We start from the raw sequence: 23017 nt of genomic DNA, 5'->3' as shown, positions 1-23017 counted from the left end.
GGGAGAGGAGGACAAAATTTTTGGCCTGGTTTCCAACCTCCCATGTTCCAGGATCCTTTCAACCAATCTGCAAACTTCCAGATGTACGGCTGGCAACCTCCTTTCCAACCACATTTCCAACCGCCCCCGTTCCATCAAAATCAGTTCCGCCCTCCTTTTTTTCACAGGGGCAGAAGAGGAAGGGGAAAAAACAGACAACCCAACCAAGTACACTGGGAGGAGGACGATCCAGTGAGCAACAGAACAAAGAGCAAGGCGGGCACAAGTAGTGCGAAACCTTAGTTACAAACTTGTCCTCAAAACCACTCACAGAAATTGAGGAAAATGTTCTGAACAAAGGACTTGGGTATGTCCCCACAGCATGACTTGATAAATTTCAGTTACATTGTGAGTTGGCCGGTTTTTTTAGGAAACTGAGACTAAAAGCGTTTTTTGAGAAACAGGGTCAACAAAGAGATCCTGAAGTGGAAAACGAAAGTGGACTAAGGTTGAAATCAACGTTTATGCCACCTCAGCACGCAACACCAGTTGAACTAGTGACATTTGAACAAGCTGTCTATAACGATGTGGAGAAGATGCAAACAACCTCCAATTTTCAGAACCTAAGTAACGCTGAAAAAACAGCTTTAAAAGAACTGCGGGCCTGTGAAACTACCATTATAAAACCTGCTGACAAAGGCGGTGGGCTGGTCATTATGGACACCACTGCCTATCGCGATGAATGTGTCCGACTTTTAAGTGACCAAAAGAACTACCAAATTTTGGATACCGATCCGACGAGTGATCTAAAAGCAGAAATCTGTCAGTTAATTGAGAGTGCAGAATCCAGCGGAGCAATATCAAAACAGGAAGCGGACTATTTATGCACCACTGAAGGGAAGATCCCTTACTTTTACATCTTACCCAAGATGCATAAAGGCAAACTACCCCCCCCAGGTCGTCCAATAGTTTCTGGCATTGGCTCTTTGCTAGAACCTCTTTCCAGATTCTGCGACTTTTTTCTGAAGACCATCGTGCAGAAGTCAACAACCTACCTACAAGACACAAAAAGCTTACTGAATTTATTACAAAATGTGGAAGTGGATGAAAACACTGTGCTACTAAGCTTTGATATCGAAAGCCTTTATACAAGCATACCCCAGGACGATACCATTCGAGTCCTGGGGAACACCCTAGAGAACGCTGACTGGCCTTTCCATACTCCCAGGGCTTTCATTCTGGAATGCGCTACCCTGGCCCTCAAACGAAATTTTTTTGAATTTGAAGGAAAACTTTTCTTGCAAACCGGGGGGACCTCGATGGGCAGTGTTTTTGCTCCCAGCATAGCTGGTATGTACGTATACGACTTTGAGAACAAATTCATTCTGAATGACATGAATCCATATCGCGAACATCTAACCTTTTGGAGACGGTACATCGATGACGTCCTTGCCATTTGGCAAGGACCGATTGAACTGCTTGAACAGTTCATCGTCTGGATCAACACCTGCGACAGAAACCTCAGGTTCACGAGCTGCTACGATAAAAGGGAAATTGTTTTTCTCGATGTAGTAATAAACAAGGAAGGCAATCACCTGGAAACAAAAACCCATTACAAACCAACCTCGAAGAATAACCTGTTAAGATTCGAAAGTTTCCACCCTCGACCTCTCAGAGAAAACCTACCCTACGGACAATTTTTAAGACTGCGTAGGAACTGCAGCAAACTATCTGACTATAAAACTCAAGCAAATGACCTATCAAAAAAATTGGGCAATCGTGGATACCCTAATAAGATAGTGAACAAATGCCAGAAGAGGGCCAGGAATCAGCCCAGAGAGGCACTCCTCGAGGAAAAAACCAGAACTGATGCTGCAATACCACTGACCTGTGTGACCACGTTTAATCCAATCTCAAACCAAGTAACTAAAAGTATAAACAAGCATTGGAGAATCATAAACACTGGCAATTTACATTGGGAAAAACCCTTGTTCTCCTTCAAGAAATCTCAGAGCTTGAAAGACACTCTTGTAAACACTAGACCAAAGCCAAAGAAAACGCCCACCACCTCCATAACCAGAACGTGGGGCCTACCCGATGTGACCGGACACTTTCGCTGTGGAGATTGCAGTGTGTGCCATTTAACCAGAAATACAAAGACTCTAGACCTAGTAGTAGGAAAAACCTGGAGGCAAATTGCGCACACTAACTGCAACAGCGAAAATGTAGTCTATTTGATCGAATGCACGTGCAAAAAGCGATACATTGGGATGACGACCCGGAAAATAAAACAGAGAATCTGCGAACATCGCAGCACCATACGCTGCAAAAAAGCCGCAACCCGATTGACAGACCACTTCCTTGAAAAAGGTCACACCCCCAATGATATGTTCTGGACTGTCATTGAGCAAATCACTCCAGGACCTAACCTACAGAAACGCCTGTTTGAAAAAGAACAAAGATGGGTGTATAGACTGTCCACCAACAAGTATGGGTTGAATGATAATATTTCCTGGGCCTCTGTACTTTCCTAAAGTGCCAAAACTTTTTTCTGCAGAAATTCCCCCATTTTTGATGGAATTTTTACAATCAAACAACTATTCTCATGAATAGTATGGAAAAGAATATCTTACCCTCAAACCCTGTTTTCAAATTAGATTGCATTCCCTTAGTCCCTAGAATGCATTTGAACCCCTATGCCTAGTTTCCATTATAGGTTCAGTGTGACTCCAAACATGGAGCCCCCCCCCTTTTTTATTGTTCTTATCTCTTCGTTTTTTGTCCCTAACGAAACCCTGTCTTTTCCCCCTTTCCATAAGACCTGCTGTAATCATACCAGGGGTTTAACTAGAAACACTCTGTTTATTTCCCCGCTCTGAGCCCCCTGCTAATCAAAATAGACGGCTCGTTCCCACTCCGCTTTACGGAGGCTTGTGTTGACATCGTGTCCCCCTGGCAACCCGACGCACGCATGACGTTCACGTGATCACGTGACGTCATGACGCGTTGCCGGCCTGCCACGCCCCCCGCGCCCGCAATGGCAGCTGCCTTTAACTCGAACGCTGCACTTCTGTCCCGCACGGGAGCGCGGAGGGGCTGAGTAGGTTTAATGCCGTTTTCCGAGCAGAGAAACTGTAAGTAGACCCTAGACTCTTGGAAACGCTTCTGTTTCCGGACATCCTTCACGAAAATAGGAGGTAACTTACAATGTTCTGATATTTTTTCTATCCCCATTTCCGTTTAACTTCACAGAATACGTTTTGCGCTCTGCTGCCTCTCCCCTCAAAACCCCGTGCAGCTAGCATTTCTCCATTACGGAGTGAGCATCTTTTGGCAATAGATGTGTTAAGTGTTGTTTGTCTTGTGTTGTATGTGACGCTGGATCAAGTTGACATATTATCACGTCGGCAATCCCTGGCACTAGTCATACAGAATCATGACTTAGGCACGCACAAACTAGCTTGTGTAAGACTGACTTAAAAGATAGGATTTTTTGTGCGTTTTCACCCTCACACCCATATTGATAGGTGTGCCCCTTCAGGATCAAGTAGCTCCTAGAATTCATGCTGATAAACCACACTATGGATATCTCGCATTAAATGAATGTGGAATGATTCAGAGATAGAGCGGACTACGTCACTTCACTACGTTACAGGCATGTAAAGAATTTTCGTGACTTATAATCCTCTCTTTTCTTTCTCAGGTTTTTGTTATGTTTGAGTAACCACTTTTTGGGTTACAATTTACTTTTACCTACTTAGCAATTTCGCTATTTAGAGTCCTGAAAGGGTTGCAGGTATGGCAGGGTGTTAGTGTACCTTGACCACCCAACTCCTTTCACATCCTTTTGGTCCTGATGAAAAACCGGTAACTCCCACTCTGGTTTGAAACATGTAGACCCACACATACTATAGATACACTAGGTCCTATTAAAGCCTTTATTGTATCAACACACACTGTTTTTAATATTGTCCAGTAGCCTTAAAATAAATAATATTTGATAAGTCATACCAGGACAATTTTTAATTCACTGACTCTTTTTCCTTTTTTCACATTCATCACTCACATACCAGCTCCACTGTATTCCAGGTGTCGCAGCACACCTTGGCGGCACTCGGCTGTCAAGGTGGCCCCGATGATGAAGCATGTCACCGACCAGGTCGGTGAGTGAGGGGTTCCTAAAAAACAAGGAAGGACTTCTTCTTTCACACTAGTCTCATTCCACCAATATCGGCTACGTAGCCTTATCTTTGGTGGTACTCCTCAATTTGGTATGGAGAATAGCCCACAGGGTGAATGAATGCACCAAAATGTCCAGTCAGCCGCCCGCTACCCCGGGGCTACAGGGAGTTTATAGCGCCTCCGGGCGCAGGGGTGATGGCATCAGTCAGCGCCGCAAAGGATCCTGGGAGAGCGAGTCCTCCACTCGGCGGCCGCAGCAGTGTGTGAAAGCGGCAGCGGGAGGACTCGCAGGGAAAGCATCCGGTGAGTAAATGCTCCAAAATGTCCTGTCGTTTAAAGCCTTTCACCTGCTCCCTCGCATCATTTCCAGCAGTGGTATGTTTGCCGCCACTCTGACCCCTTACAGCAAAGTGCAGCACTTCAAAGAGGCACCGGCAGATCAAATCGTCCGGGTCCAGAGTCCAGCAGCAGGATGGTATGGAGAATAGCCCGCAGGGTGAATGAATGCACCAAAATGTCCAGTCAGCCGCCCGCTCCCCGGGGCTACAGGGAGTTTATAGCGCCTCCGGGCGCAGGGGTGACGGCATCAGTCAGCGCCGCAAAGGATCCTGGGAGAGCGAGTCCTCCACTCGGCGGCCGCAGCAGTGTGTGAAAGCGGCAGCGGGAGGACTCACAGGGAAAGCGTCCGGTGAGTAAATGCTCCAAAATGTCCCGTCGTTTAAAGCCTTTCACCTGTTCCCTCGCATCATTTCCAGCAGTGGTATGTTTGCCGCCACTCTGACCCCTTACAGCAAAGTGCAGCACTTCAAAGAGGCACCGGCAGATCAAATCGCCGGAGGTCCAGAGTCAAGCAGCAGGATGGTATGGAGAATAGCCCGCAGGGTGAATGAATACACCAAAATGTCCAGTCAGCCGCCCGCTCCCCGGAGCTACAGGGAGTTTATAGCGCCTCTGGGCGCAGGGGTGACGGCATCAGTCAGCGCCGCAAAGGATCCTGGGAGAGCGAGTCCTCCACTCGGCGGCCGCAGCAGTGTGTGAAAGCGGCAGCGGGAGGACTCGCAGGGGAAGCGTCCGGTGAGTAAATGCTCCAAAATGTCCCGTCGTTTAAAGCCTTTCACCTGTTCCCTCGCATCATTTCCAGCAGTGGTAGTTTGCCGCCACTCTGACCCCTTACAGCAAAGTGCGGCACTTCAAAGAGGCACCGGCAGATCAAATCGTCCGGGTCCAGAGTCCAGCAGCAGGATGGTATGGGGAATAGCCCGCAGGGTGAATGAATGCACCAAAATGTCTAGTCAGCCGCCCGCTCCCCGGGGCTACAGGGAGTTTATAGCGCCTCCGGGCGCAGGGGTGACGGCATCAGTCAGCGCCGCAAGGGATCCTGGGTGAGCGAGTCCTCCACTCCGCGGCCGCAGCAGTGTGTGAAAGCGGCAGCAGGAGGACTCGCAGGGAAAGCGTCCGGTGAGTAAATGCTCCAAAATGTCCTGTCGTTTAAAGCCTTTCACCTGCTCCCTCGCATCATTTCCAGCAGTGGTATGTTTGCCGCCACTCTGACCCCTTACAGCAAAGTGCAGCACTTCAAAGAGGCACCAGCAGATCAAATCGTCCGGGTCCAGAGTCCAGCAGCAGGATGGTATGGAGAATAGCCCGCAGGGTGAATGAATGCACCAAAATGTCCAGTCAGCCGCCCGCTCCCCGGGGCTACAGGGAGTTTATAGCGCCTCCGGGCGCAGGGGTGACGGCATCAGTTAGCGCCGCAAAGGATCCTGGGAGAGCGAGTCCTCCACTCGGCGGCCGCAGCAGTGTGTGAAAGCGGCAGCGGGAGGACTCGCAGGGAAAGCGTCCGGTGAGTAAATGCTCCAAAATGTCCTGTTGTTTAAAGACTTTCACCTGCTCCCTCGCATCATTTCCAGCAGTGGTATGTTTGCCGCCACTCTGACCCCTTACAGCAAAGTGCAGCACTTCAAAGAGGCACCGGCAGATCAAATCGTCCAGGTCCAGAGTCCAGCAGCAGGATGGTATGGAGAATAGCCCGCAGGGTAAATGAATGCACCAAAATGTCCAGTCAGCCGCCAATGTACTCAATTTTTTAGATACCTCAAGTTCACTGGGTCTTGCTCAACTGGTTACTTCACCTACACACACTGCTGGGTGCACCCTTGATGGAGTTTGCTCTAACCACACCAGACTAACAACCATACACCTCATCAGGCAGGCCTGGCCTGATCAAATGTTGATTCCGCTTAGAATTCAACATGTCAGGGAACTGTCACTCCTCTTTATCAGTGACAGGCCCCCAATCCTCTCGACAATGGGGCACACTATTAAGAAACACTACCCCAGCTACGCTGCTATCTTCCTCCACCTCCCACCCTGTTAGGTAATGTGGATGAATATGCCTCAGCCTTTACAAACTGGTTTAGCCAATGTATTAATTATGTAACCCTGGTAAAGTCGTTCAAGAACAAACCGAAGTCTCGGCCCTCAGCACCTTGATATTCACAGACCATAGCAGAATATCACCTTAGATGTACACAACTCGAACTTTAAAGGTGGAGAGTCTACAATGCGAAAGATCTACTTCAATATAGAAGGCCACTGAAAACTTACCATGGTCAGATCAAGATTGCAAAACACCTATTTTACTGCCCGATAGACAAAGCTCAATCTAACCAAAAAACTATCTTCAAAATTACCAAATTGTTTTAACAACCAACAGCAATGACCAGGGATATTCCACCCTCGCAATCTCTATCTGCCAAAGTATCTGCATTTTGTGAGGAAAACATATGGAACATCAAACAGGAGATTAGTACTACTACACCCTGGAGAATGTCCTGATAGGAAATACTCCCCTGATAGGATCATCGCTGACAACTTTTCCTTTCAGATAGTCATCCTATGTCAGTCTCACCAGGCGATTTTAGTCTGCAAATCGGGATCCCCCCAATGATCTTGCCCTCCCATTTTTCTCCATATAGTTGTAGACAGTGTAGATCCTGTGATCAATGAAATTGTGAATTCCTCACTAGCCTTGACATGACGTAACGTCTGATTGGAAATTAACAGTGGTTAAACTGCTATAGAAGAAACAACTAGCATATCTCACTTCCCTTTCAAACCTGAATCCAACTTCACTACCTCCTGTTCTAAGAAAAATCACTAAAATTTTGCTTAATGACCAACTAACGGAGTTCCTGGAGGAGGTGAACACTATACACCCAGAGCAGTCTGGTTTCTGTCTGAGACACTCTACAGAGTCAGCCCTGTTGGAAGTTGCAGATAGGTTGAAATTAACACAACACATGGAAAAATGCAGTCCTGATTCTAATAGACCTATCAGCTGCATTTGATACCATCTCCCATGAAGTTCTGCTGAAACGACTCAAGGACGGTGGGATATCACATTGGGAACTGGCTTGGATTAAATTCTTCCGCTCAGAGTGCAGACCGATGGATATGCTAGAAACGTTTTTATCTTAAGAAAAGCCTGTCACATCAGGGTTACCCCAGGACTCTGCACTCAGTTCTGCATTATTTAACATCTACATGGCCCCTTTGGTCTTGCTGATTACCTCCTTCAGCATTGAATCCACATCTTATGCTGAAAACACACAGTTAATATTGTCGTTGGATAAAGATTTTATTGGATGTGAGATCAATTTTAAAAACTGCTTAACCAATGTTAAGCCTTATGAAAGCACTGAAAAAATCTTTGAATGTGTCTCCATCTATTGACTAGAAAAAAATGGTAGCTTATTCCTTGATAACATCTAGATTAGACTAATGCATTAGTCTGTATGCAGGTTCTTAAAAAAAAAGTTTGCAGAAACTCCAGGTAGTGCAACACTCTGTAGCCAGACTGGTTCACAAGCTCCCTTGCCGCTCCTCTCCAGACTTGAAAGTACTACATTGGCTGTGTTAGATTTGGGGGCCTCTAGTTGGCACAGGTAGGTACTTGTGACAAATAGGCACCCTCTCCACTAGTCAGGGTAAGGGGGATTACACACCTAAAATAACCCCTGCTCTCCCTCTAGGTTGCGTGGCGCGAGCAGCAAGGCTTTACTTCAGAGGCGTTGTAAGTTAAGCAGTTGTGACCACATACAGTAACCAAGTGACAACACTACAAATGGACACCACACAGGTTTTATATCAAAAATAAGTAGACTTTATATAGAGTTACCACAAGACCATAAACGACAAAAAAACACACTATGATTACTATGGTAGATTTAAGCTTAGTTCCGTTCAGTTCTTAGATGCGACACTCTGCGTCAATGTACCTTAAGTTGCGTTGCGCTTCCACGACAAGCAATGTCGTAGCGATGGGAAATGCGGCAAAGTTCAGGTGCAAAGAAATAAAGACGTGAAGATCTTCCAGATGCGGCACGCTTCTCGGGGATGCGAGAAGCTTCTCGTTTCGATGCGTGGACTGCAGCGGCGACACCCTTACGATGCGACAGCAACAGCTCCAGCGGCGACGCTCTTCTCCACGAGGCGTGATGCTTCCGCTCGATACGACAACTACAGCGGCGACATCCAAGATGCGATGGCAGCAGCTCCGACGGCGGCGCGCTTCTCGGGGATGCGAGGTGCTCTTGATCGATGCAGTGCAGTGCGACAGTTCCAGCGGCGACACCCTCCTTCTCCGGAGTTGCGGCTGCAGGCACAGCGACGGCGACACGCTCCGACCTCGTTGCGAGATTCTTCTCCTGATGCGGGGCAGTGCGACATCTCCAGTGGCGACACCCTCCTTCTTCGGAGTTGCGACGGCAGCAACAGCGATGGCGACACGCTTCCTCTTCGTTGGGGCACGCTTCTCTCCGATGCGGTGCAGTGCAACAGTTCCAGCGGCGACACCCTCCTTTCTCAGAAGTTGCGAAGACAGGCACGGCGACACACTTCTTCTCATTGAGTCGCGCTTCCAGCTCCTTGCAACACGCAGCTCCCCAGAAGGCCCAAAACAGCAGCAGGCACTTCCAAAGAACTCTGGGGAGCTGGGGGGTGGAGTCTGTTGCCCCTGAGACTTCAGCGGGAGGCAGGCTCTTTTCCAAGCCCTTGGAGATCCTTCACAAGTTGAAAACAAAGTTACAAAGTTCCTTTCTCCTTCCTTTGGCAGTAAGGCAACCACTCCAGGCCAACCCCCCAAGCAGCTCTTCAGTTTGGGAATAGTCTCTCTTCAGTTTCTTCAGGTTCCTCTCCTCAGTAAAGGTTTCTTCTTGTAGTCAAAGTGATCTAATTTCATGGGAGCAGGGTCCCAATATTTATACCCCAAAATCCTTTGTTCTCTGAGGGGAGAGGGGCCTGTGCCTAGTCCAAACCAGTTCCTGAGCACTTTGTTTTCCAGACTTCTCCTCTCCTTTCACAGTGCAAGGCAGAAACATCACAGGAGGTGGAGCCAGCATTGTGGAAGGCAAGTACAGCCCTTGAGTACTCTGTTGACAGTCTTCCTTCTCTTCTTTCAGTCTGCAGGGCAGAGACATCAGCCGTTCCCCAGGAGGTGGAGCCAGCATTGTGGAAGGCAGGCACAGCCCTATTCAGAGTTCAGGTGCACTCCTCCCTCCCATCAAGATGCAGATCTCTCTATTCACCACTGGTTGACTCAGCCTGTCTCCTGGAATTCCTCAGCCCTGTCACATACAGAAACCAGACATAGGAATACACAAACTAGCAGAGGCAGGTTTCAATGGTTAGACAAGCAAAGACCTACTTTCTGAAAGTGGTATTTGCAAAAACAGAATATTAAAATAAACTTCACTAAAAGATGTATTTTATTATTCTGAGTTCAGGCATTCTAAACTCAAATTTCTACCATGTTCTCTGAGCCTGTTAGGATGATAAAATGTAACAATTCTAACAGCCCATTCTGGTCTATGGGGAACAGGTAGCCGTGCAATAGTGAAAAACGAAAATGGCTGTAATTCACTATTAGGACATGCCACACATATCAGGGCTTGTCCTACCTTACACTTACAATGCACCCTGCCCTTGGGCCTACCATAGGGGTGACTAATATGAAATCAAGGGAAGGTTTAGGGACTATATAACACAAAAAAGAGGGGGGTATCTGGGAGCTGTAAAGGTCCAGTGTCCATACTCCCTAAATACGATATCTATCACCAGGGGGACACAGTTCCTAACGGGCAGATGCAAAAAGTCACCAAGCCCTCAAAAAATAAAAAACAGAGAGTAAAAGAAATCCTAGATTGGGGAAGTCGGTGCACTTGCCCAGTCAGCATGACAGTACCAGACTGCACGCAGGCTCTGCAATGGCAGACCTTAGACACATTTTACAAGGCTGCTTCTGTGGGTGGCACAACCAGTGCTGCAGGCCCACCAGCAGCATTTGGATTTACACGCCCTGGCACACTCAGTGCACTAGACTAGGGTCTGACAAGTAAACCAAATAGCTAAACATGGAATCACCAATCAATACATTCATTCACAGTAGGGAGCACTTGCACTGTGGCACTGAATAGCAGTGGCACAGTGCCCAAAGCATCTAACACCAGCAAAAATGCATAAGGCAAAAGCAAAAATGGAAGGGAGACCCATGCCAATGGTGCCAGGTCTAACAGGCTGCCAGTGCACAAAAGGGTTATTTTTTAAATTAACTTATTCATCTTCAGAGTCTTTAGAGGACTGGAGCCAAAATACCAAACTTCTAGACTCACCCACTATACACCGACGCAGCCGTTGAGTTCCTCACACGCTAATCTGCTCACCCCCTACGTGCAGACTTAGAACTTGAGGAGGAAAATCCTTTACTTTCTTGGGTACAAGTGCTTGGAACTAGCTCCCTAGGGAGTTAAAATAATGGAATCAGAAAGGATCTTTAAACGGCAGCTTCAAACATGGCTTTTTGGCATCTGTTCATCACCACCCCCTTTTCTGAATCGTTTTTGGCCACTATAGGTGTGGCAGTGTATACTCAGACATGAGTCCCTTGCTCACTGCTCCATCAGGATTCAAGCAAGCTGGGCCGACGAGGCTGAAATGCCAGAAACCGGTCCCCGGTAGCTTGTCTCCTTTCTGGTGAAGAATTGGCTTGGTAGTTTGGTCTGCCCTGTTCCCATGATGCACTGGGCCAGGGACAGACTAATTTGCATATAGCCAGGTTCTGAGCTGGGATGGGGCAGTGAGCTAAATAACGGTGATGGATCAAGCCCTGATCTTTGGACTGGGTAAGAGTGGTCTGCTTAATTCAGACACTCTGTTCATCACCACCCCCTTTTCTGAATCGTTTTTGGCATCTTGGGCTAGTCACTCATTCTCTGATGTATTCCCCCCTAAGTCTGACTAAGCATATGCAGCTACATTCATTGCCACACAGCACTGAGATTATCCTTCGGGAGTGGCAGCGTGCTCTATAAGTGAAATATTCTTTTCAATTCATACAGGGTCCTGTCTTCAAATTCAAATTGTTGGAGGCCAAAATGTTAACTTGATCAAAATTGGGACTTTCGAACAGGCCATAAAACGCTATTCAAAGGAAGCAGTTTGCTGCACCTGTTGACCTGTTGAATGCATTGATTGGCTCTGATCTTTAAAAAAAGCACCTCTGGTTTCTGGGGATATTTAATCTTTAGATCGATCAACAATTACTCTGATCTGAAACACTCCAGAAGAAAAGGCTTACACCTTCAAAACAATCTTCCATTAGTTAAACGTTGTCACTGGAGAAATCAAAGCAAACCTCAACAAATACCTTGCAGTCCATCTCGCAGCCCTGATGGAAAATGATACTACGAAGTGACATAAAAACAATTTTCAGCCCTCTGTGTGGGCTTCATGGGGGCTGTGGAGGCTTGATGTGCAGGACCCCCCTGCCCATTATAAAATCAGCCCCCAGGCTAGGCTCTTGTTTTTTATTATTTTTTCTTATCCTGTGAGTTACGTGGGATTGCTGCATTTTTTTCCCTTTTTAGCCCGGGGGGAGGGGTTCCTCTAGGTCTCCCCCATGATGCCTAGGGGGCCAGGGTATCTCTTCCCTGCCCCCATATACCTTTCTTTTTTTATAACTTAAGGACAGGGTACTAAGTCCCTGAGTCCTGTGATGGCTGCCACCAAAATTTTTCTCATGTTCCTGGCAGCCAATCAGAACGCTCAAGAGAGTCTGACTCCCATGGGAGCAAGATGGCCCAAGGGACATAAAGCTCCCTAGACCAACCAGAATGCTCTATTTTTAAATTGCAGCTTCTGCGTGACTCTCGCAAGGCTCTCGCGAATCCAACTGACAAAATATAAAATCATTTTTCACTCTAAATTTCTCAAAAACTACTACATGGATTTACACCAAATAACAAAAAGCACAATCTTCAGACAAAGATCTAGCTTCCAGCCGAATTTGGTGTTATTCTGCCAAGCAGTTTTTGCTGTAGCCTTTTCGAAAGAAGTCTATGGAAAATGCATAGGGATTTTGCGACCCCCCCTTTTGTCTCGGCCCTCGTTTGATGGATCATCCGAAACGTTCCAGGAAGGAGCTGAAGTGGATGAAATTTTGGGGTGAATTTGTTTGCAAAGATTCCTCAAACTGGGCCCAAGTTGTTAGAAAGCCCAAAAATGTGCCGTCAATGGAAAGGCAGACCTAACTATAACCACCTAGCGGTCACTGGGTAATATATACCATTGCTGGATGCTTGCCATCTAGGTTGGCTTCCACTGTCACGTCTACCTTCTGGGTCTATCAGGATGTGGTGAATCACAAAAGAAACCTTAAGACAAAGGAGGTCTCATCTTGCATTAAAGCAGTATGCTGTTAAAACAGTTGATCCCACCATTGCTTATACAATCTTCATGCCTCTGTTTTTGTGAGGTACGTTTTTGTAAATGCACAAAGGCTACCCTGCAGCTGAGAAGATAGGACTATATCCTGTGCTATTTGGTTGTGTTGCTGAGCCCTCTCACATTCCAGGTAACCATCCTCTATGTGGTCATTCTATGACCTGTTTTGGATGTTGTGGTGCGGGCGTAATCAGCTGCTGAGATGTACTTCTCCAGGTCCTCACTGTGTGTATCCCCTCCTGATAAACTTTGCTTCAATGCGTGTTCACCTTTTGTCCATGCCTTTGCTGCAGTCTAGTGTCTCGTAGTGTTGTCTCCATTATGTTAAACAGTGACAATAACATTAACCACCTTAGGCTTAGTTCCAAACTCTCCTAGCCAAATCTTTTCTATTTAACAAAAAATCGACTAGAGATCTCCTCTATTTCATCATTGAGTGATTACAGAGAGATAGACAAGGGGAAAATATGAGTCCTCAGCTCTGACATTTTGCCCACTTGTATCAGGCTATCTGCCCCATCGATTATCATATTTTCAATTCCTGGTGGTCAGTTATTGTCAATTGCTGTGCTTCATCATTTCATCAATTCACTTATGTGCCTGTTCAATGCCTACTGTGGATATTTTTGATAACACCCAGTTCCGGGAAGGTGATTGGGGGACATACATATTTCTCCTTTGGCTTAATACCTTTCAAAAAGTCCATCCTTCTCTTTTTCCTTGTGATTATTTCTAAAGTGCACTAATGCCTACAAAGGGACAGATGTGCTCTGCAAAATCAAAAATAAATAAATTAATAAATCTGTGTCTGCCTATTATTCCCTTTTCCCCAGCCACGGTCAAAACATTTCCACCAACGGACTGTGCAAGGTAAGTATGTACAGGTGTTTGAAAATAGACTTTTCAAAACTATTCTCCAAAGGTCTGGGACATATCACACAAAGGTGTGGTCTATATCGTTAAGCATATTAATGTAGGATCTAAACATGCGATATGTAGTGTGGTGGGTATATAATAGAATATATTGATTTATTTATACAGCATTTTCCTGTTTTGTGCCTCAACACAGTATTATGTCTGTCACCTTGATCGCATTATTCAAATTGCTTGTCAAGTCAAGCACCAATTCTTAGGTATGTTCAACATTTTCAGCAAAAGGGACATTGCCAGCAAGGTGCCAGAGTAGACATACCTGCATAACGCGCTAGCTTACCCATAAAAAAACGTACGTTTTCCGAGGCAACGCAGGTTTATCTGAATCCACCAATAGGCTGACCACGAGTGACTGGCTTCTAAGGAGAAGGAGATCACTGGCTGATGTGTGATTTTTACTGGGGGCACAAGGGGTTAGTCCTCTCCCACAGTGAGGATCTGCAAAAGAAGATGGCGGTGGTGTGGGCCCAGGTGGAGTAGGAGCAGCGCAGCTCCTGAAGAGAGCTGCCTGGATGCTCCAAGAGCATTGAAAAGTGAGGCAGAGTCTACAGAGACCGTGAAATGCCCCCCATGGACTTGTTAGCAGGGTGAAGAACCTCATCTGAAGAAACAACTGCTGGAGTTCAGGGGCTACAAACTAGCTTGGAGTCAAGTAGTTCCTATACAAGGTACGGGGACAGCAGGAGATGGCTCTTTTTAACCCAAGACCACCACCACCAGATGTGCTAAATGGCTCCGGAGGAGATAGAACTGATACTTGGCAGCAGAGTGGGTACCAAGTCTGTATCCTCCCCTTCCCTCCCATAATAGCAGATGAGAAAACTGCCATTAAGGACTTGGGCAGACACCAGGGGGGGGAGACACCAAGGCTTCCTCCACCTTCCTTGGGTCCTCCCATCACCTTGAGGTATGTATAGAAATTGCAGTAGTGAGAAATGCCAATAAGAAAGACAGCAGAGGCAGAATCACAATGAGGAGGTGGAGGGACGGGGTGACAACATGACTGAAACAATAAGGACTGGGGTAAGTTAAAACACCTTTAGGGCATCTCCCTGAACTTATTGACTCAGAGCACAGAAGGCATCAGTGTGAAGGCTGCAGATCAAACCTTAAATGGTGCACTAGGTGACCCAAAGGCAGTTTAACAATGAAGAAACATCACATTGAGGTATGAGCATGAGCCGACAATTAAAGAAGGGTAGAGTTATTGTTGGCAAAATGGAATGGAAACAATTAACACCCACTATGGGCAGACACAAAGTGCAGAAATACAAGAAATAGAAAAGCAAGGAAGATCCCACGCAGGTGTCCCCTAAATCAAGGCATGCTGGAGACATGTGGTGCTGGACTATAAAGGAGCTGGATGCCATATTGGCTGCAAAAAAAGAATCAAGGGCAATACTCGATGCAAAGATAGCATCAGTAGTAATAGGCCTCAACCTACTGTGTGCAGACGAACAGAAAGTCACGGAGGTGAAGGAGGCACTGATGGAGGTGCAACAGCTTGTGGATCTCACAGACCGAGTCTGCTACATGGAGTGCAGGGCTTAAGATGTTGAGGACATTCCAGGAGAAACAATCTAGGAATAGTATGCCTCTCAAAGAGAGTCAAAACCCTCTATGCGTAGATAAATGACGTTCAGCACAAATCGAGCCTTATTCCTTGTCCAAGGTCTTCTAATTTGAGAGGCGGAACCAAGTCCCTTCAGAAGTCCAAACACTTGAGCTACCCCCACACCCACTTGTAAAACAAATTCTCAGCCAAAGAATTTGTGAACTCCTCCTCCAACTAGCACACTGACAGGGACCCCAGAAAGTGTAGGACAATAAAAGGTAATTGTTAGCGGGCTACACAGGAGCAGTGCAACAGCAATGGGCATGTTCAAGGAAGTCAAGAGTCTTGGAGTCACTAAACATGCAGTATATGTTGTTCGTCCTTGCCCAGGAGTAGCCAGAGAATGCGCAGGTAACAGAATACAGCATGAAAATTCAATATCTTAAAAGTCTTAGAGCCTGTGCAAAAGACGGAGAATGACAGGCATCACGAACCCATTGTAGAACATGACGCACTTGAATGAAAAAACACACTCAAGCCAGTGGCAAAGGGGCAGACACAGATGTCCTGGGACACAACTGAGTTATAAAACATAGGAATGTTCACATCAAGGACATAAATGGAAAAGGAAGACACCTAATGTGGCACTGATGCTCTCCAAAGTGTCACCTCAATGACCTTCCAAGCTGAAACTGTGACAACTGTGAAAGCAAGCCTTTCTGTAGAAGAGTAGACAGGCAAATATTGATGTAGTTGATATTATCCTATGGTTCAGTTCTGGACTCATAAACCTATTGTCATGAGCTGGATGCCTCAAGTTGAGACTGATGTAAGACTCTGGGAAGAGCAATCTTGCGTTTATGCCTCAGAGAGCAGGTCACATTAGGATCTGCTCCCAATTTCAAATGACAGATCTTATAATAATAATAAACTTCTTTATTCGGCTTATTCGCAGAGGAAAAACCATAAAAGAGACAATTCACACAATACAGTTTTACATAAATAAAACAGGAAAAACACACAGTTTCATTAAAATCATACAAAAAAGTGATAAAAATAAAAAAGAATTGGTTATCATAAATTTCATCAGAAATCAACTCAAAATTTCGTAAATGAGGACATTTATAAATTTTTCCTGTGCTTCATGATGCATTTTAAAAAGTTACTCACAAAATAACAGACACTTTCAGTTTCCAGCATTTGGAGTCTAAGAAAAGCGGGCCTGCATTGTCTCAGTCCCCAGCTCCTCAATATTGGTAGTAACCAGATTTTTCTATGCGGTTAATGGTATTTACAAAGCATAATCACATGTAGATTGGATTGTATTGATAGTCCGTCACACGGACAGGGTGGCAAAATAACTTCCCAGCAGTTTTTCAATGGGAACGTAACCAATCTAAAACAAGTGTTTAACCTAAATCTGGTCATTAACATTCTCTCATATGTTGGAATTTGGAGTGTCAGATACGGATGAATGCCATGGGCTATTTGTACCATATTTGCATGGGCTACCGCAGTTTTTAATGATTCAGATGCCAGTCTTAGAGACTCCAAGTGTCTTAAAGCTAATTGTTTGAGATCTCTCTTTGAAATGTCCATTATGGATTCTGGTTCAAGGAAGTAGTTCTCTAACCCTAGATCCTTGAAAAAATCTCTTACATAGGAAAGCCATTTTACTTTAGCGGATTTATCGAGGGCCATCGAGTCAGCAATGATGGACTGGGTCAGCGCATTTTTGTCAGATGTCCAGATGCGCCGCCACAGCATCACTGGTTCGGTTTTAATTAAGTCCTCTATATAGGGTATTCCTAATTCCAAATGCATGGCGTAAATTGAGGTTCTTTTCGGGGTGGCTAGGAGAAATCTTAGAAATGCATTTTCAGCCTTCTGAATGGAGCTAGTGTCGATGTATCCCCAGACTCCCGCACCATATAGTGCGATAGCCTGGCATTTAGCATTATAAATTTTCAATAGCTCCACTGGGGGCCTTTTTCCTAATCTCTGTGAGAAGCTCGTTAGTGCGGCTATTGATCGCTTAAAGAGATGACCTCTTGTGTCTACTGCTGGCTTCCATGTCAGTTGTTCATCTATCATGATGCCCAGATAGGGGTATTGTGGGGTGACCTCAAGCTTTTGGTTATCGAGGTAAATGGCCTTTGTGCTTTTTTTTCCCCTACCTACTGTCATGACAAAAGTTTTCTTCACATTCACTTGCAAATCCAGGTTGCCCATGTAGGTCGGATACCTATTCAATGAGAGCTGTAGCTCACGTGGTGTGCGCGCCAGAATGACGGCGTCGTCCGCGTAGAGCAGGGCGGGAATCAGGCGTTGGTTAATGCGTGGGAGATCCTGAGCCCCCCTCAACATCTCACCCTCCAGGCCATTAGTATAAAGTGAGAAGAGGAAGGGGGCCAGGACACATCCCTGCCTGACTCCGCGCCCTACACTAAACGGAGCTGTCAGCTCGCCATTCAGGCCAAATCGCACTCTGGCCGTTGCACCGGAATAGAGTTCCCTCAGAAAGTCCAAAAGAGATGGTTCTACTCCCATTTGGGCTAAGACCGTCCACAGTTTTGCATGCGATACGCAGTCAAACGCTGCGGACAGGTTGACAAAGACCATATAGATCTTAGTTGCCTTGGCCTGTGTGTATTTTCCCATTATTAAGGTGAGGTTGAGGGCCTGTTCCACTGTTCCGAAACCCTCACGGAAGCCGAATTGGATATCGGAGATAATGCCTCGATCCTCACTCCACTGCTGGAGACGCTCTAGGATAACTCTCCCCACTACCTTCCCGAGCGAGTCCAGCAGTGAGATGGGCCGATAGCACTTCACATCTTCACGGTCCCCCTTTTTAAAAATGGGGACCATTATTGACTTGGTCCAGGAACTTAGAACTCCCTCATTCACCGCCGCTATACACACTCTTGTTAGAATGGGGGCCCAGAGGTCTAGGTTATTTTTAAAAAAGTCCACTGGAACCCCGTCCGGGCCTGGAGCTTTGCCCAGTTTGCTTTTCTGTAGTGCTTCCAAAAGATCGGGAATATCAAACAAAAGCGGGATGGGGTACTGTACTTTTAAGGGTGATAGGTCCATGGGTGAGCTACTTTTAAAGATCTTAGAAAAGTGTGCGACCCATGTATGCTCATCTATGGCAACTTCTATTCTGGGGGTGCCAGTATTAGAGAGATATGGGGCTCTGACTGTGCGCCAGAAGAGCTCACTATTTTCTAATAAAGCACTGTTATGAAGATCATCCCAGAGTTTCTGCTTTAGTTGTGCAGTTCTCAGTTTTCGTTCCCTTATGTATTGACGCCTTAGAAGTTGGATCTGGGCTGCGTCCCTTGATTTATTATGGAGCGCAGATTTTAGTTTAGTTAAAGCGGTTGTACAGTTATGGCTAAACCACCCTTTCTTTACGGGGGGGGGGTTATTCTGGATTCTTATTTCGGATGTTTACGACAACTTTGCCTGGCTGGCCGACATGTTAGAGGAGGCACAGACTGGTTCGGGGATGGTTAGAACCCTCATTGAACTCCTGGGACATAGCGTAAAGCAGAAGTAGATAGACCGTACCAATGAGATTTAGTATTTCCACTCTTGTTGAGGGTTGAGTTGGGAGGACATGTTGGTGAGGTTTCAATTTTTTCTAATATTACAAGTATTGTCTTCATTCAATTATACATACTAAAATATTAATTTGAATTTATGATAATCATAAATGTAGCCTCACGTTCAATGTTACATAAGTTAATATTATACGTAGGTCATCACTGACAATGGTCAACACTGCTCGAAATTGCTCTGCTTTCTGCTGGAATACACTTTGTAATTATCAACATCCAGCGACTGAACTGATATATCTAATACACGTTTACCATAATGAATTTAACAGAATGTTCTTTTGAATACAATATTTCACAGGTTAGCACCAAATAACAATTGTGACCATCATATATGCATTACTACCCGGGTCATATTAGAAAAAGGAACCTGAACAAAGCCAAAACACGGGCAATAACAGAATAACAATGTTGGGTTCGCCCCAGTGCACGGTGAAAATGTATGCGAATCTAAGTGTAAAAATACCTCCGGTATCAAATGTATGGAGTTTGGCACATGGCGATGCCATCGTGGCAGATGGTGCCCTTTCTAACATATTTAAATGTTGTTTAGTGCCAGATGCTAATGTCTCCTCAGGTGCTGATGTGTAAGGACTACTCCTGAATTTGAAGCGTGTGTGTAAACTATGTAAGTAGGTACCAAATCACCGTTGTTTTATGTCCGATCGTCCTCTGTCCCCTGCAAACTGGTAGCTCTCTAGAGGGGCATAGTCGGCAAAAAATGATGTACTCCAATCTGGCCAGGATTATTTACCAACAGCTGATATTAAGTTAAACATGTTGCCCATTACTTGTTTTTTGTTCTGGATACATTAATGACGGAGGTTTGTTAGAGTAGAGAGCAAGGATGGGTGATCAAATGCATCATTTGCAGCGGAGAGATCATGGTGTGTGATAGTAGACGAGAGGTGATGGGCAGAGATTATTAAATTAGTCATTGCAAGGGAGCAGTTCCTGTGCATTGCAGTGCACATAGACAGAATAAAGGGAATTTAGGTGATTGCAAGAGGTAAAGAAGGACATGAGGCGATAGAATATTTACCATTTCGGAATTTTTGAGACGGGATGATGAGAAAGAGGACAATATTAGGGTATTTTAATTTTAACTCCTGCTAAAAGCAATTCCTTTCGTTGGTCATTTTTTTGGGGGTAACTAACTTTAAAAACATGTCATGGTTGTGTCATTTGGGAAACTACTGCCTGTACCAAACTTCCCCCGTTTTCACATAGTTGAACCAGCTGCTTATGGGGACAGACCCTTACATTAGGTGCTGCCTAAATCGCCACAAATGACGAAGACGTGTTTCTGGCCAGCTCATTCTGATGCACAATACCTTGTGGGCTTCCAAATGTGGGAGTTTAAAAGTCAGTTGCTGAGTATTCATTACTCTCTTTCCAGGGAACGCGATTAGATGAAGCGGAGGCGTCTGGAGCTCTCTGCATTGCACAGCCCTGGCCTGGCATGGCCAGGACGATCTATGGAGATCATCAGAGATTTTTGGATGCCTACTTCAAAACATACCCAGGTAAGTCCAGTGTTGTAGAGAAGGGGTCACCATCATCTGTGGTTGGTAGGCCCTAAGTTCTCAAAATCCAAAGCTCATCTAGGCACGCTTTCAGGAAATGCAGTTGTAGGATGATCTTGACTTTGACTTATTTGTTTTGCACATAATCAAGCACTAAATTGCCAAATCTCTGTATGTCTCAATAAGATATGCATTATTGTTTTGTCTGAGAGATCCTGCGTTAATTGCGTTTTGTATGAAAGATTACAGTTAAGTGTAGCTATAAACTATTACCTAGCTCTTCACTGTACGTTTCTTTGTGGCACATGCTATATAAAAACAAAAATAAATTGTCAAAAGTGAGAACTTAATTTTCATTTGTAGTTTCCTTTTCACCATTGTGCACCGAGGCAGGTGAAATGACCCCTTCTGCACAGGTAGTAAAATAAGACAGTCTGGCATTCAAGGAAATGAAAACAGACATTCGTGGCCTGTTTCTCTTTTTAAGTTTCGCCCGCTTGTGAAATCTATTCTATTTAATATATCTTAAAAGGGGCTTCACTTCTTATTAGGCTGTGTGCTTGTCACTTTACATTTTCTCATTTCTATTGGTAGTAGGCGTTCTATTTCCTGTTGTTCCCCATGTGTATTTCTCATATCAGTCTCCAGAGGCCCAAGTGCTTGTTCTCATCCGACTACTTTGATGGGGACTTCTTCTCTTATTTGCTTAAGGCTGCACATCATTTATCATGCTTTGTTTGACGACTGCACATATTTAAAGCATGCATTCGAACAGTTATTTTCTGCTTGCTCCGATGCCTTTTATTTAAACCTTTTGTGTTAACACTCATTTCAAGCGTGCTTTCAAGCGTGCTTGTGAGCCTCTGCCGAGACTCGAACCCGACTTTCAGCTCCAAAGTCAGCAGTTATGGCCGTTACACTACATCCTCTGTCCTGCTCCTTCTCTCCATGTTCAATACTCTTCTCAGTGTGTCCTAAAGCGAACTCCACACTTTGTATGCAAATGATCCATTTGAGCAGAGTGAAGTGACTGTTATATGTGAGGAAGGAACTCTGTATGTAATATTTATGATTTGTTGTTAGACTTTTCACTGCAGACAGCGGCGGGAGCTGTTGGGGCGTGATGATGAAGAAAGAGTGAACGCTGTTGAAATATTAGAACATTGGATGTTGGTAGCTCCGTTGAAATCAATGGAGTTCTCCGGGCTTCTAATGGCTGGTCGAAGCCCGTAGCTTCAACATTCTAATGTTGTCCTTCACAGCAGCTGATGTGAACAAAGGCCTCATGGAGCCCAAGGGAATTTCAAACCCCTCAGGTGCCGTTAGGCCTTTGTTTTATTTGTTAGAACTTTCTGCCCTCTAGTGGCGGAATGTTCTAAAAGCCTTAACCCTCCATAGAGAGCTATACCGGCAATAAAGTCCTGATCCCTTGTTAAAGGCCCTTGCCTTCAACTTGGGCCTTTAATGACTGGTATAGCCCTCTACAGTGGGCTATAAGGCTATATTGAACACTGCATCTAACCGTCACAAAACACACTGCCAGGATAACAAGTCCCCACGTCCCCTTCATCCAATGTGATGTAATTGTAGCGCCAGTTAACAGGCACACTTTGTGTTTTTGACATCATTTATGCTTGTTGTGGCTGGTGTTCTTTCAAAAACTGACTTTTATTTCGGATGCTTGCATTTTGTGGTTGAAAGTCAGTCGCAGAACTTTCCTAACTGCATTCACTGGATGTTTGCTTAAACTTATGTGTCTCACTGCCGTGGATAATAGAGCACGCTTCCAAACTAACCCTCCTTTTCGGGTAAGCTCCCACCTTACGTAATGCTCAACTTCCTGGAGTGTAAACGGGACTAATGCCAGTGAATATTTTTATTTGAAACCATCCATTGAATGACCAGAATGTACATTTCCTGCTCTTTCCCATAAACATAATAATCCATTCATTATGCACATTGTGTTTGCAAAGCGGCACTAGCTTGTTTGTATGTTTCTGATTTTTTGTTTTTTAGTATTGTGGCCATGCAGGAGAGGGGTTTGAAGGAGAGCTTGTGCTCAGGCTCTGTTTAAAGCTTCCTTGCTCTGTGTGGAAATGCACTAGGAGCTGGCTAGTTAAGTTAACACTTCAGTGAGTAGGGGGGCTCTTGTAAGTAAATTTTTTTGGCTGGGTGTTGTCAGCTCTGTTTCTGTCTGATCATTGTGTGTGAAGTTTGTATATATTATGTGACAGAGCGGAAGCGAAGCTACTGCTCCCGTAATTTCTGAGGGCCGGGAACCACATTTGCGCGCCATGTTTCTGCACAGTGACTGCCTTTGGAGTGAGGTATAGAGGGATCTGTTAGCCTGGCATTGTCTCTGGGTGAATACTGCATGCAGGGCATCCTGCTTTCAAAACATATTGGGTGGCTCAGTGAGCCGAATGTCGCTACTGACT

The 23017-nt window shown here is 45.3% G+C and overlaps 1 protein-coding gene across 1 annotated transcript in view; it reads left to right on the top strand.

The window, feature by feature from the left end:
• The window catches only part of ACSS1 (acyl-CoA synthetase short chain family member 1), a 1294163-nt gene that overhangs the window by 943211 nt on the left and 327935 nt on the right, over positions 1–23017 (top strand). Inside the window, exon 10 of the mRNA XM_078649067.1 lies at positions 20453–20579. Within this exon, the coding sequence (XP_078505193.1) occupies positions 20453–20579 (127 nt within the window). The remainder of the gene's footprint in view (positions 1–20452; positions 20580–23017) is intronic.

This window comes from Lissotriton helveticus, chromosome 6 (genome assembly GCF_964261635.1).
Source record: "Lissotriton helveticus chromosome 6, aLisHel1.1, whole genome shotgun sequence".
In the NCBI taxonomy this organism is placed as follows: Eukaryota; Metazoa; Chordata; class Amphibia; order Caudata; family Salamandridae; genus Lissotriton; species Lissotriton helveticus.
Note: the sequence above shows the minus strand (reverse complement) of the source record. Positions and strands in the feature narration are given on the sequence as shown.